Source organism: Nyctibius grandis, chromosome 2 (genome assembly GCF_013368605.1).
Source record: "Nyctibius grandis isolate bNycGra1 chromosome 2, bNycGra1.pri, whole genome shotgun sequence".
Lineage (NCBI taxonomy): Eukaryota > Metazoa > Chordata > Aves > Nyctibiiformes > Nyctibiidae > Nyctibius > Nyctibius grandis.
This window is the reverse complement of record NC_090659.1, coordinates 39,435,660-39,449,343: the sequence shown is the minus strand read 5'-3', so window position 1 is coordinate 39,449,343 and position 13,684 is coordinate 39,435,660. Positions and strand designations below refer to the sequence as shown.

The window sequence follows — 13,684 nt, the reverse complement described above, 5'->3', positions numbered from 1 at the left end:
CCTTGTGAACAGTTTTTCTGAGATGATGGATTTCAACCTACAAAACATGCAAAGAAATACATTTGGTTCACTTATTGAAGTATTTACTTTAGTAAACTTGAGATAGGGATCTTCTGCTGATGTCCCTGTTGGTATTCATGTCATATATGTCAGTGCTTCTATGAGGACCAAAATGACAAACTGCTCCTTATGGAGTTATTTGTAAATACATTGCGGTTGAAGACAGAATTGTCAACTGCATGCTGTGGGTTTTCTTTTTTTATGATTCTTTTTCACTTTCCTTGCTTTGAAATGGAATTTTTGATCCCAATGCTTTCTTCTCCTTTCTCAACACTCGTCAGTACACTGACTGGTTGCACACTATCATCTGGGGTTTTTTTGTATATTTTCCAGAAGTTTTTTAATACACATTTTGTTCCTCAGGTTGTTCCTTAGTTGGATTTAGATATGTCTTATTAAAATCTCCTGGTTCGAAAGCTGCTCTGGATCATTAGATTTACTTAGTTCTCAGTGCACCAGGTGCAATCTTTTGTTCTGTGATGTCATCTTTACAGTGAGTCTTTAAATTCACCAGATCTGGGGTGGGTTTTTTGTGATCCATTTTAAGTATGAGTCTGGGCAGCAGCTTATGCACAGCTTTATCTACAGTTGCTGTTAATACAGTCTGAATGATATACTACTGCTACCAGTAGAACTTGATCTGGCTAATGGCATAGAAAGCTTACCTATTGGCTGAGGTCCTCTTCTGAGGTTTGGAAATAAAAATGCGTTTTTTAAACTTACGTAGATTTAGGAGTGAATGTATGTTGCAGTATCCCTTCCTTTAGGTCTGGTTTTCTACCTGTTAGTATCTTTATAAGGAAAGCATAAATGCATACCCATAGTTTACTACAGGCATCTTTAAGACTTGCCTTGTAGATGATTGTATAGAAGATTACAACAATATCACCTCCTGCATTTTTACTGATCCTCAACTTAGACAACCTAAAATCAGGATTTTACTTTTTTTTCTAGAGGGGTGGGGGGAGGCAACATTTGAGTAATTTTAATGTAGATAGATGAAAATCTTCGGAGTTCTCTGTCTTCAGCTGAGTTCAGTAGAAAAAAGTACATTTTTACCACCCACTTTCAGGAGCAGAATCTAAGCTGTTTTAGATTGCAAGATGGAGATCTTGCCTATCATTACAAATCTAACTAAAATTCTCAGAGATTGTCTATAGGTTCAAAAAATCTTATTTCTATAGAATATTGACATTTTTCTTACAAAATGCCATGCTATCCTGTTATTCGAACAGGAATGGCTAAAATTTGTATCTTTTTTTTCTTTATTGTTAGTATGGCAAGAATGTATTTAAATATAAACAAAACAAAAAGCTTTCTTCATACCTTTTCCAGGCAAGATGGTTAATGTTGCATAGGACTTTGCAGCTGCACAGTACAGGGTGACAAGCTTTTGAGAAGATATTTTGACAAATAAATATAGTGTAATTCAGTTTTGCAAGGCAGGACTGGTGCTCTTACCTGTGCCTTGAGAGCTGTCTATCCATACTCCAGTTATCATACTGGAACAGTGGTTGTATATAACAAGAATAAATGATTGTAATAATTACCTTGATTTGAAAAAGCAACTTGATTTGGGTTTTGTGGAGCATATCCTGAAACAACTTCTTTCCAGTCTCTTTGAGACTCCCAGAGACACAATCTCGGCAAGTGCTGTCTGTAAGTGTCCCGTTGTAGTCTTGCTTTGTAGTTAGTACATTTGTTATAGGACAGGGATATTTTTTAATGGCTGTTTGTAGCCATGTAGAGTAATTGATAAATTTTTATCCTAAAAGAGCTTGAACTTCTGAGTTCTCTTCCAGAGAATGCTTCATTTGTTTCTTCCATTGCTATGGACATCTACTACATCAGCTTTTATCACTGGTGTGCAGACAGGTAATTGATAGCTCATGCCTTGTTGCACCAGTTCAGGCAACTAGAATAGATGCAGTTATTGAATGGCCTGCTGAAACCTGTACTTCTGATTCCAGACTTTCATCAAAATAATAGATTAGTTCTCCTCATATCTGATAGTGCTGCCTTTTGGATAGGCAGCAGAATAAAGAGCAGCATCCTTGTTAATGTGCAGGAGATTCTAATTGTTGCTTGGAAATCTATCACTGTGTTTATGCTATTAAATGAAAGATACTGCATTTGGTACAAGCAACAGCGAGTTGAGATAAATGCTTCTATTAAAGGCTACCTTCTGCCTTTAAAGGTATCAGGCTTTCAGTTAGTTTCTAATTACTGAAGCTACTAATAAAGCTTTCAGGTTGTGGGTAATCCTCTTAGGGTGTTGTTTTTTTTTCCTTTGTCTGCAAATGTTGTAATAGTGTGTTTACATCACTCTAGGAGCCTGTTCCCCATAACATTTTTACTATTGTGACAGACTTTGGATCCTCCATCAGCAATGTATTTTGTACTATTTCTGATAGTAGTAGTAGTGGTCGCTTCTGTTAAAAGGACTAGGGAAAGTATGAGTACTCAGGGCAGGCTTCCCACCTAACCAAAGTACCTTATTATGGTAAGGTACTTTATTATCCATTTTATCTATATTACTTTATTATACCTATTTCATAAAATGCTTTTTTCACCCTGTGACCCAAAATTGACCAACGAGGGTATTCCATCCCATACACGTCATTCTCAGTATAAAGCGGGGGGATCACGAGGGTCTCGCTCTCTTTCTGCTATGGCCGGTGTCCAAGGAGGACTCCGTCTGTTTTCCTGCTGTCCCCGATCCCGATCCGTGCATCCCTGAATCCAGCTCTCGACCGTCGCTAGGCCCAGCCTGGGCCTTCCTGGAGCCTGCCCTGCAGTGCCGGTGGTGACGTGGCTGACTTCAGGGGAGCTCGATCTTGGTTTTGTATATATATTTGTATATATTTGATTATTTCTATTATTGTTATTATACTCTTTTTCATTATTATAGTTTATTAAAACTGTTTTAATTTTCCAACCCGTAAGTCTCTCTCCCTTTTCCCTTTCCCTTTCTCTCTGGGGGGAGGGGGGGGATAACAGAGAGCATTTGCCACAGGTTTAATCGCCAGCCCAGCTTTAAACCGTGACAACTGTGTAGTCAGTTCTGTTACACCTGGATTTTGCAGTGGAGATTTGATTGTACTATTTCTGTGCAGCTGCTCATTGGATGGAAGCACCCTGAAAATGGGTGGTATGCAAGCAGCTCTTCTGAGTGCTGCCTGTGCCCGCAGTTTCTCTGCATACCACAAACTAATACTAAAAACAAAAATACCCTTAAAAGGAAAACTTGTTTTTTTCTCTGGGTGATCCTGAGTGCAGTAGTATAATGGAAAAATATGCAAGATAAGTTATTCAAGGGAAATTTCAGTATGTTTAGTGCTCTCCCTTGTGAGGCTTTAAGATAATCTGTCAAGCTTCTCTAGGTTTATTTTTCCTGTATCTTTCCTGTACAGCTTAAATCCTGGTGGTACTCTGCAGTAGTTTAGATACCTAACTTATTGCATTGATAAGTCTGTTGACTTCTTTCTTACATCGTAAGGCAAAGTTTGACCCCAACCCTGCAGCAATTTAACGAAGTGAAAAGCATTGCATAGAGTTTGGATGATGTTTGTAGGATGTGTAAAATTTGAATATAGATTATTACAATATAAGTATCTTGTGCTATTCAATAAATGCTTTAGCTTAACTAAGCCTGTATTTTTAATGTTTTGATTTCCATTGCATTTATTCTGTGCTTTTATTTTAGGATTTGGATTTTGTTCGGTTTATTGTCAACTGTTTTACAGATTATTACCCAAACTTCCTCAGTAAGTATTGTATATTACATCTTAAGCACTGTAGGCTTGTGTGATAAGAGCATTTCATAATGTTTCAGATGATGAGGGAGACTTTAAGTCTTTTTGCATGTACTTTTGTGGTTTGTAGAAATAAATGAAAGACTTATCCTCCGAATTTATTGTTTGGACCATAAGGTATGTTTGGGTTTTAAATACAGCATAACTACATGGAACACATTGCTCAGCCTGGAGAAGAGAAGGCTCTGGGGAGACCTTAGAGCAGCCTTCCAGTACCTGAAGGGGGCCTACAGGAAACCGGGAGAGGGACTTTTTACAAGGGCATGTACTGATAGAATGAGGGGTAACGGTTTTAAAGTGAAAGACGGTGGATTTAGATTAGATACTAGGAAGAAATTCTTTCCTGTGAGGATGGTGATACACTGGAACAGGTTGCCCAGAGAAGTTGTGGATGCCCCCTCTCTGGAAGTGTTCAAGGCCAGATTGGATGGGGCTTTGATTAGCCTGGTCTAGTGGAAGATGTCCCTGCCCGTGGCAGGGGGGTTGGAACTCAATGATCTTTAAGGTCCTTTCCAACCCAGATCATTCTATGATTCTGTGACATTACAGACTCAGAACATTTTTGTGCTCATAAGAGTCAGCACGACTTTGTATTGTAAATAAACTTTACATTCATCAAAAATCAACTGGCTTTTCGTGAAATAAGAATCTAAGACTTGTTTTTACAGATTAAAAATTGATATGAGCACCTAATAGAACTGAGTTGGCCTGTTTTTTTTCTGTTGTTCCTTGTTACATGGTTAGAAGCGTTGCAAACTTGGCATGGCAGTTTGGATCCTTTAGGAGTCTTCAAGGGACAAAGAATGAATGGCTATAGAAAATTTTAGGGAGCAATGGCTTACTTCCTCTGAACAGGATTAAGGAATGTTTGTATGTGCACCTGGAAAAACCTGCGTACTTGCCTGCTAATTTTTTTATGGATAAGGGAACACTGAATAGTTTTTGCCAGCTCATCTTACATGAGTTATAAATTTTAGGTGAAAATGTGTCTGTGAATGTCAAAATTTTGTACAGCAGCTCTGAACATTAGATTTCAGCTTGCTGATTGAAGTTCAAAACTTTGATCAAATATCAAACTCAAAGGCAAGTGTGACATTATATTTTGTTTTTTTGACATTAAGGAGAAATTCTGGGATGCTTCTGAGTCAAAGTACTAACTTCAGTCTTCTGCTAGAACAAAGAAAGCTTGGAAAAAAATGCAGATTTACAAAGAGTCTTGCTGTTTGCTTCTTTGGGAAGAGGAGGTGCTGAATATACCTGATAAACTTTCTTTTCCATTCAATAGTTGCTTTTCTAGGTCAGGTTGAGATCTTGCCTTCCTCTACCTTACTTGGGGCAATTACTTATTAGTAACAGTATGTCAGAAAAGTGTTATCCCAGAGAAGTATATAAATACTGTATAACTTAGTCTTATTAACTGTTTTTCAAGCAAACAGCTAATGTCTTTGTATAATAGTAGAAATAGGTTTATACATCTTTGAGGTCCCTTCCAACCCAAACCATTCTATGATTCTATGTTGAAAACAATTCTACAAAATTGCTTCTACAAGGAAGTGAACATGGAGGTTTCTAAAAATGAGGATTCACTTTTTACATAACTGTTATTGCGGTGCTTCCTCTTAAACAGAGAAATATGTAACACTTGGTATTCAGATTATTTCCTTTTCTTTTTGTCTTTTCAGCAAAGATAGTGATCTTTGAAATGCCATGGATAATGAATGGTGAGTTGTTGTTTGGTTTTGGGTTTTTTTCCTAGATCATAACTTTTTTAAATTAGCATAAATAGAAAGCGTTTTTCTGCTCTGTGTAAATACAGCTGAATGGTGCAACTTGTTAAACTTGCATCTTTAAATCTTATCGATTTGTAGGTTGCATACTTTTTGTTTTTCCTTCTATCACTGTATTTTGGGTCATACTTTAAATGGAGTCTGTATTCATCCCGTTATCTTTAAAGCTTGGGAGATGTTGAGAAATATTCTATTCCTTGAATGTTTCCAACTAATCCTTTCAAAGCTAGATCTGTTCGTGATTTAGGAATACCATCATCAACAAATGGATGCTTGTAACCAGCCAAAAACTAGAATACACAGTTTAAGATAGATGCCTGACACTAGACACTATTATGTGTTTTGATGTGTGTATTCCAATAATTATCTTTAATTATAATGTACGGGATAAATGTGTTATTCCTCTATTTTTACATATTTTTATTCTGGCTTTATATTTTTCTGTATATTCATATTTTACCATCACTGAAATAACTATGGTGCTTGAAAATACTCTGTAGACCTACACAAGTCTCCTTTTAAGGCAGCAAAACATTTCAACTAGGAAGAGTGTATACGTATCTTTCCTAACCTCCCTCACTCAGATTTGGAAATAGCATTGCTTTTACCCCCTCAGTAGTTCCTATTCTAAATTCCAAGACAACACAGTTGCCATTAGTTAAATCAAAGATAATGTTTCTGTAAAAGTCTGTGGTCTGTCTGCATTCATCTGTAGAAAAGTATATACCCATAAAGTACTTTCTTATAATACTCTTTTCCTTGCACTGTGTACCCCCATTATGATAGATACTTTCAGAGCAGGTCCTGCCATATCTCATAGGATGTAGCTCACTTGTGTTCCATAAGGTCTACCAATGCACTGCAGAAAAAAACCTTCCTGACAACTTACGTATATGTTTTGTTTTGTTTTGTTTTTTAAAAAAGCTGCTTTTAAAATTGTGAAGGGTTGGCTTGGCCCAGATGCAATAAGCATGTTAAAGTTCACAAACAAGAGTGATGTGCAGGAATACATCAGTGGAGAGTATCTGCCACCTCACATGGGTGGAACTGTAAGTATATTAACATTTCATGATCCTTTTGTGATAGATTGAGACATGCTTATATAAATTACATATGTGGGGTTGAGAGTTGGCACTTCATGGATGTGAAATTTTTTGAAATTGTTCTGCCAATGATAATTTGTAAATCACATTAATATAAAATGGGTTAACTTCATGAGAATTTGATATCTGTCAGTCTTAAGTACAGAAATAATTTTCCTGAATCATTCATCCACTTTGAAGTCATAGGAAACCACTTATTTTTTTCAGACCTTTTAAAAACCAAGTGTTCCATTTTAAGTGTCATTTGTCCTTCTACTCACTTTTTTTCTTCCTCATCTGATGAATTGGAGATTGTATTAGTCTATTAAACAAATTCTGTGATCAGAAAATAGGTTTGGTTCTCTGAGATTTTTCATCCTGCTCCAAAGCTATGATTCAGTAAAGACAATCATATTGCAAATATTTTTCCTTTGTTTTCTCTAGGGCTGCATTTTAAGATATGGCTGTAGAAGATTCTTTTTTAAGAGTATATTAGAGCTCCAAAGAGTATGCTGCAATCCAGTAGCACTTTGACAGAAGCTGGATTCTGTTCTAGTGCAATCTAAATAGGAAAATGCACAAGCATCTTGTACAACAGGTTTCATTTTTCACACAGTTAGTAAATCAGTTTGCATAATCTTTATAATAGAATTTGTAGAAAGAGGATGTCTTTCCTTCAAATTTTTTGCAGACCATTTATGGTAATGGAATAAGCCCACTGTAGAGGAGTTTTTACCTGCTCTTTTCCATTTTTATTTTCTTCCTGAAGTGTTGTTCGAGTTATGGCAGTAACAATATGGAGAAAAGGAAGACTCTGCTTCAGCAATAATAGGAGAGGCCATGTTCCTTTGTATGTAAACTCAAGGTAGAGTTCTGGTAGCCGGAATATATGAGGCTTGTTTTGGGAACGTAGACTGTTACCTTTTATTTGACTGAAAGTAGTGGCCTTTAAAAAGTATTTTTGCACAAGAGCCTTGAACAAAAGATTATATCCTCTTTCTTCATAGAAAATTGCTGCCCAAACTCCCCATCTCATGTAAGAACTTTGTCATGTTAGAGAAAGGTGAAATTGCTGAACTTCAGGAGTGGGCATTGAGGGAAGGGCTGATGATGTCTTAAGTGGTTTCAATAATGATTTTAATGGGGTATAGCAGTGGTTCTGGGCCTAGCTCCTATGGTGTTGTCCTATTGTTGCAATAGAGGGGAACGTTCTTTTCCTCCTTCTTAAAACTGAGTATCTCCTGTCTGCTTTTTAGACAATTTTACCTGATAGGTAATTCCATCTTTAAAGAAAGAAGCTTGTGGCTTTACTAAATATCCTCCTGAAGTGTCTGGTTGAGCACAGAGTCTTAGGAGTTACCATTTATCTTGCCTTCATCCTGCAAGGGCTCATTGCCAGAGAGTGATTGTTGACCAAGTTGGCTCCATGTTACCTATCTTCTAAGAACATTAACAAGTTCAAGAATCATGGAGGCAGCTAATCCAAACCATTTGTCTGTCGTAGTAAGTTGCAGTGACAGAAGTAAATTAGTAGAATAGGAGTACGCTTGCTTGACAAGGACTCCAAGGGTGTTGAGAATTTCAGCAAAACAGCTGTATCTGCATATTAAGAGCCTTGTATTTTGAACCAGCAGATATTTTGTCTAACTGTTGAGGCTCTGGTATTTAGCCACTTGATGGGTGTTTTGAACTCTTAAACTCAGAACTGTCATCATCTGGAAGCATTGTTAGCAAGTACTCAGGCTCAAAGAATCATTCCCTGGATCTTCCTTCCAAAGATTTCTTCAGTGCATATAATAAAGCAGGATTTTGCATCTCTCTCACAGCAAGGACTTTTTCAGTGACTAGAAGACAGACAACTTGCTGACCTTTTCTCAGAATGTAATTTGTCTTAATGTGGTTAACCTTGGCTTCTCTTGAGGCAACTAGAGTCTCTGAAGATAGGATGCATCCACCAATATTAGTATTGTCAGGCCTGCGGTTTTTTTTAAGGCAGTGTCTGACTTGCACAAATTAATTCTTTCCACTCAAGCGTTTTTTTGCCTCCATTCAATTATCTTTCTGTATTTGATTTCCACACATTTAGGAACAGATCATCACATTTGCAACTAGCATAATGCAGGTGAAGAGCACAGCATTTCTGTGTATCCTTTGTACTCAATACAGTAGCCATAAGTAGACTCTCATCCTCTTTCTGCTGTGTCCCCTATTAGGATCCAACTTGAAAGAGCCAGGTCTTGCCAGATGTAAAAACTAGTGGAGCAGGTCATTTAGCTAGTTACTTTGAGGAGATACGGACAATGTAAGTGCAATGGAATCTGTGTATCCAGGAAGAATGTTAGAGACTAGTTTTGGAATTAACAAAAAAATCCATTTTGGAAATAGAATTAATGATGTTGAACTTACAGCCAATGACTACTTTGCTTAATCAAGGGAACTGGTCTGCGTCTCCATCGGAAGCCTTCAAGCTTCAATACCTCAGTGAAGTTATCCTTAAGTATGTTTTGTTTTCACTGTGGCTAAGGGTCGTTCAAAAGGATGAATCTGAGGCTTGCCTTAGCATGAAAATCCTTCAATCAGCTGTCACCCAGCTGTGAAAGGAGGAAAATAACTTGCGTAGTTTTAGACAACTAGTAGACAAAGATGTCTCCAGAGTATCAAAAGCATTAAAACTAATTATGGAAAACAGAAGCTTGAATTTTGCAGGACTTTGGAATACAAACTTAACATTAATTCCATTCAAGTCCTCATCAGTGCCTGTTGGCTGTGGCTGTTACCATACTGCTAATCAGGAGGAGCTACATACTATGTACCACGCTCTGAGCGGTTCTTGTCCACACTGCACAGATGTCCCTCTCTTTATAGTAGGTTTGTTTTGGAGAACTTGTTGGAATTGCCCAAAACAGATTTAGGAGCAAGCTAATAATAAGCAGTCTGGAAAACTATAATTAGATGCTCAAAAGCCACTCAGTAATCATTTTTGTTTAATAATAAGTGTATACTAAGTCAGTGTTTTCCTGGATTCCCAGTCTGTTGTATCCCACACTCTACCAGTTCCAGCTGTTGATATTAATGGTGGAACAGTCCAGTTCTTAAGGCATACATGTTTCTGGCTGGCCAGGGAGATTTGTTGCCTCTTCAATAACGTTTTGTGCAAGATGGATGTACATACAGTGTGCACATTGATGCAAGACATGTACATAGAGTAGGGTTTTAGTTTGTGTATTTGCCCAGTTTTCCTTTGTCAGATATGGCCAATTCATCCTCGTTAAATCCAAGATTCCCTCCACTGGTGCTAATATTGAACAACATGTGCAACTAGAATGCTGTGCTCTTCACCTTGAAGCACATAGAATAATAGCCCATAGCTTGTTTTCTTGGAAGGACATTTTATAGGTCAGTGGCCTGAAGTTAAGACGTCAGTAGGTATTTTGTGTGTGATTTTATGGCCACTCTGTACATGTAATCTTAGACAATATCACTACTGTGATTAAGATATCTCTACTACAATTGCCAAATGTAGTGCAAAGTCTTTACATTGGCTATAAAAGAAAGCAATTAGTCTATAGAATGAATGTATCAAGCATTGAATAAATGTCTTGTTTACCTGTCTGAGGTTTTCACCCTGTTAGTAGATAAGCCTATGACACTGAAGCTGATGGACTGTGATGGGGAAGTGTGGGACTTTGAGTTGTCCCAGTGATGAGATTCTGTTCATCTGCTGAAACTATCCAGCATTGTGGATTCATGTGGCCAAGTGAAATGTGCAGCAAAATTAGCACCTCTTTATTAAGGTCACTTTGTCATGTGCCCTTCATGTGCTGGAAGGGAGCGAAAAGGCTTTTTATCAGTTTGGCTGAGGATAAGCTAGCTATTTCTGCCTTATATTTGCAAATGGAGGATACCAATATGCTGCAAGCCTACTGTAATATTTCTAAGTCTGGAGTCTTTTCTTCTAATAGTGAATGTCTGTTACGTATAGTTAAAGCTTGTCTTTTAGGCCATTAATAGGATATTGCTTGAGCCAGTGGATACCTTTTTCCTTCACCTAAAGGTCTGTGACTGTTGCTTCAGCCTGAAGAATAGGAGAGATTTAGGCCTTGATTATAGATTAGCAGGAAGTATGCTGTTTTGTTTGGGGTTTCTTTGAATGGCCTCATCTAAGGTTTTTCTTTTTTTTTTTTTTCCCCTAACATCACATTATTCTTTGTTTTGAGAAAACATGCTTGCTTATGGAGAGCTCTCTTGAAATACTTTTCTTTAACTCCCTGCTGGTAGTATAGTTTGGGAACTGTGGACATGGCTTAAGTCTGCCTCACAAGAGTCAAAGCTGTGTTATTTTCCTCCTCCACTGGAAAAGCTGACAAACTAACTCACCTGGGGTTTAAAACTGTTTGAAAATGCAGTAGGAACAGAGACCCCTATTTAAACACTGTTTCTAACATTAAATGTAATAAAACTATTTTGAGAATGTTAAGAGTGTTTCTAGTTAGCAAAAACAGTTTTTTATTGATCCTCTAATAGAAAAGATACCTTTACTGTAGAAGCATCGAGAACGTAAATGTGCTGCTTCTGCATGACTCGGTTGTCTTGAATATAGTCTTTAAATTGATTTGGCATTCCAAAGACTGAGGTCTGAGTTGCAGGATGTGTTAAAGGTCCACACACTAGGTTAAACTTGAGGGATTGTTTAGGGCTGTTTTGTGGTTTTTGTGTTTGGTTTTTAAACTGTGGCTATTATGAAACTAAAATACAAAGAACTGAAGTTTTTCATCACTTTTGGAACTTTCTTTAGAAAGAGCTGTCATAGGTTTAAAACCACATTTTCTAGAACTAAGAACAAAACTTTAGCATTAAGACTCTGAATGCTGATCCTCGATAGACCAGATTCTACAGTTCTGCTGTGACTATAAATAACAACAGTAGTTACAATTTAGTGGCTTCATTGGGTGACTGTTTATTTGTCTTAATGATGATAAAGTAAAAACTATTGGTAGGGTAGTGTCAGCTTTCTGCACAGGGGTCCAACTTAAAATGGATAAATGAAACATAAAACTCACGTGAAACAATGAAATTATTTTATAGTATTTCCTAAAAAAAAAAACCTAGAGAAGGCACTTCTCATCCTCATAAATAACTGTTCCTTTAAAGGTCTCCTTATGTGTTTTAGGATTCTTTCAAGTACAGTTATCCTCCATTGGTTGATGATGATTTTCAAACTCCTTTATGTGAAAATGGGCCCATTACTAGTGAAGATGAGCATGAAAGTAAAGAAGAGATAGATGCGGACACCAAGGAGACTGGGGATCTGAATGAAGAACAAAACCTTAATCAGAAAAAGGTATCTAACACTGAAGGTTGAGGCAAGAGTAGTTAAATGATTACAAAGTGGGACAGGAGGTGAATAATTTTTGCTTAGTGTCAGGCTTTTACTTTGTGTTGATTTTTTTTCTTTTTAATTTTTTTCTCCCCTCCAGTTTGACAAAAGAACCCAGTAAAACTGAAGATTATACTTGCAGTTTCAGCCTTGCTTCTTAATCTGTTAAGACTAGGTTCATGCTTCTGAATGAGAAAAATGTGTGCCAAATATTAAATATCTCTCTGGAATATAGTGAATTGTACAGTAAAATTTAAAAGGTTTCTGTGTTTTCTTTTCAAAGGTTATGTCTTTCTAGTTGCTTATTTTTAATCTTGGCATATCTAGTGGTGTGCATCTTAAAATATATTAGTTTTCTCAGATGCTTAAGTCAGTATGTACATGAGGAAATATTAACAGTTAAATATTTACACTTTATTGGATATGAATTTGTTTTCTTAAATTATTGATAAAAATCTCAACATATAAGAGTTTTCATTTAGTCTCAGGAGAATTTGTATCCCTAATCCATAAATCCCATTTTACAATATAATCTTCCTGCAGTGGTGTTTTATCCAGAAATATAAAGGCATTGTTTTACACAAGTCCATATGAAGTGATATTTAGGAATATGCAGTGATAATCAGTGGGGATATTACTCTTGAAAATAGCAGGAAAAATCTGAAATTCACTGCTTTAGTGCCATACTTAATTGTGGAATGTGAATTGCAAAACTTCTGTGTAGTGGAGTAGAATACTTGAATACTACACTTTTGGTTTCATTTACTGTTTTAAGTTTTTGTCAGAATAATTTGAAATATCTGACTTTACATAGTCCAGCTGTTCTTTGCAACTTGGCCAGCTATTCAAAAAAGATAATTTCACTGACTTTTAAGGTCAAAAGGAAGCGTTACATAACCATAGTGACTTCCTGACCATTAGACTCAGTAGCTTGTTTTGGTTGTAGCATATCTTCCAAGCTCTGATTCTCAGATATGGAAACATGGAGAATTCCTGTTCAATGTGTGAGTTGGTTTTGGTGCTTAATAGCCTCACTGTTTTTAATTTGTTTGGCTGATTTCAACTTTCTACTTACGGTATTTTTTTACTTCACTCTTAAAAATAATGATTTGGTTTATGATATTTTCTCTTTTATACAGTGTAGTCAAGCTGCTACTCAATCTTTTCAACAAGCCAAGACTGACATTTATGCTCATCATGTATCAATTAATTTTAAGGCATATTTAAGGCCTTACCTTTAACATACGTTTAAAATTTCAGATCATATCTCATTGTTGGCGCTATTTCTGTAAGAAGTAGATTATTGTTGTGCTTCAACTCATGAACTTCTGTTCACATATTTAAGAATAATACTTGCTATTTCTTCCACAGCAAGTACACTATTGTTTACCACTTCAATGTTACGTCCTTTTCCAAAATGTGTTTTTCAGAAATATTCCCTTACTGTCTCAGAATGGTTGGCATTTCTTATTTCTAAGATAATTATTTTTTACTTGACTGTGTCTAAATATAAATATTCAAATATTTTTTTAATAAGGCCAGCTTCCAAACTAACAGATTCCA

The 13,684-nt window shown here is 36.5% G+C and overlaps 1 protein-coding gene across 5 annotated transcripts in view; it reads left to right on the top strand.

Moving 5' to 3' along the window:
* Positions 1 to 13,684, top strand: part of MOSPD2 (motile sperm domain containing 2) — a 38,962-nt gene that overhangs the window by 15,128 nt on the left and 10,150 nt on the right. For all 5 annotated transcript variants that reach the window (XM_068423043.1, XM_068423008.1, XM_068423026.1 and 2 more), the window contains 4 exons: positions 3,767 to 3,827; positions 5,558 to 5,596; positions 6,587 to 6,711; positions 11,915 to 12,085. In XM_068423043.1, coding sequence (XP_068279144.1) covers positions 3,767 to 3,827; positions 5,558 to 5,596; positions 6,587 to 6,711; positions 11,915 to 12,085 — 396 coding nt within the window. The remainder of the gene's footprint in view (positions 1 to 3,766; positions 3,828 to 5,557; positions 5,597 to 6,586; positions 6,712 to 11,914; positions 12,086 to 13,684) is intronic.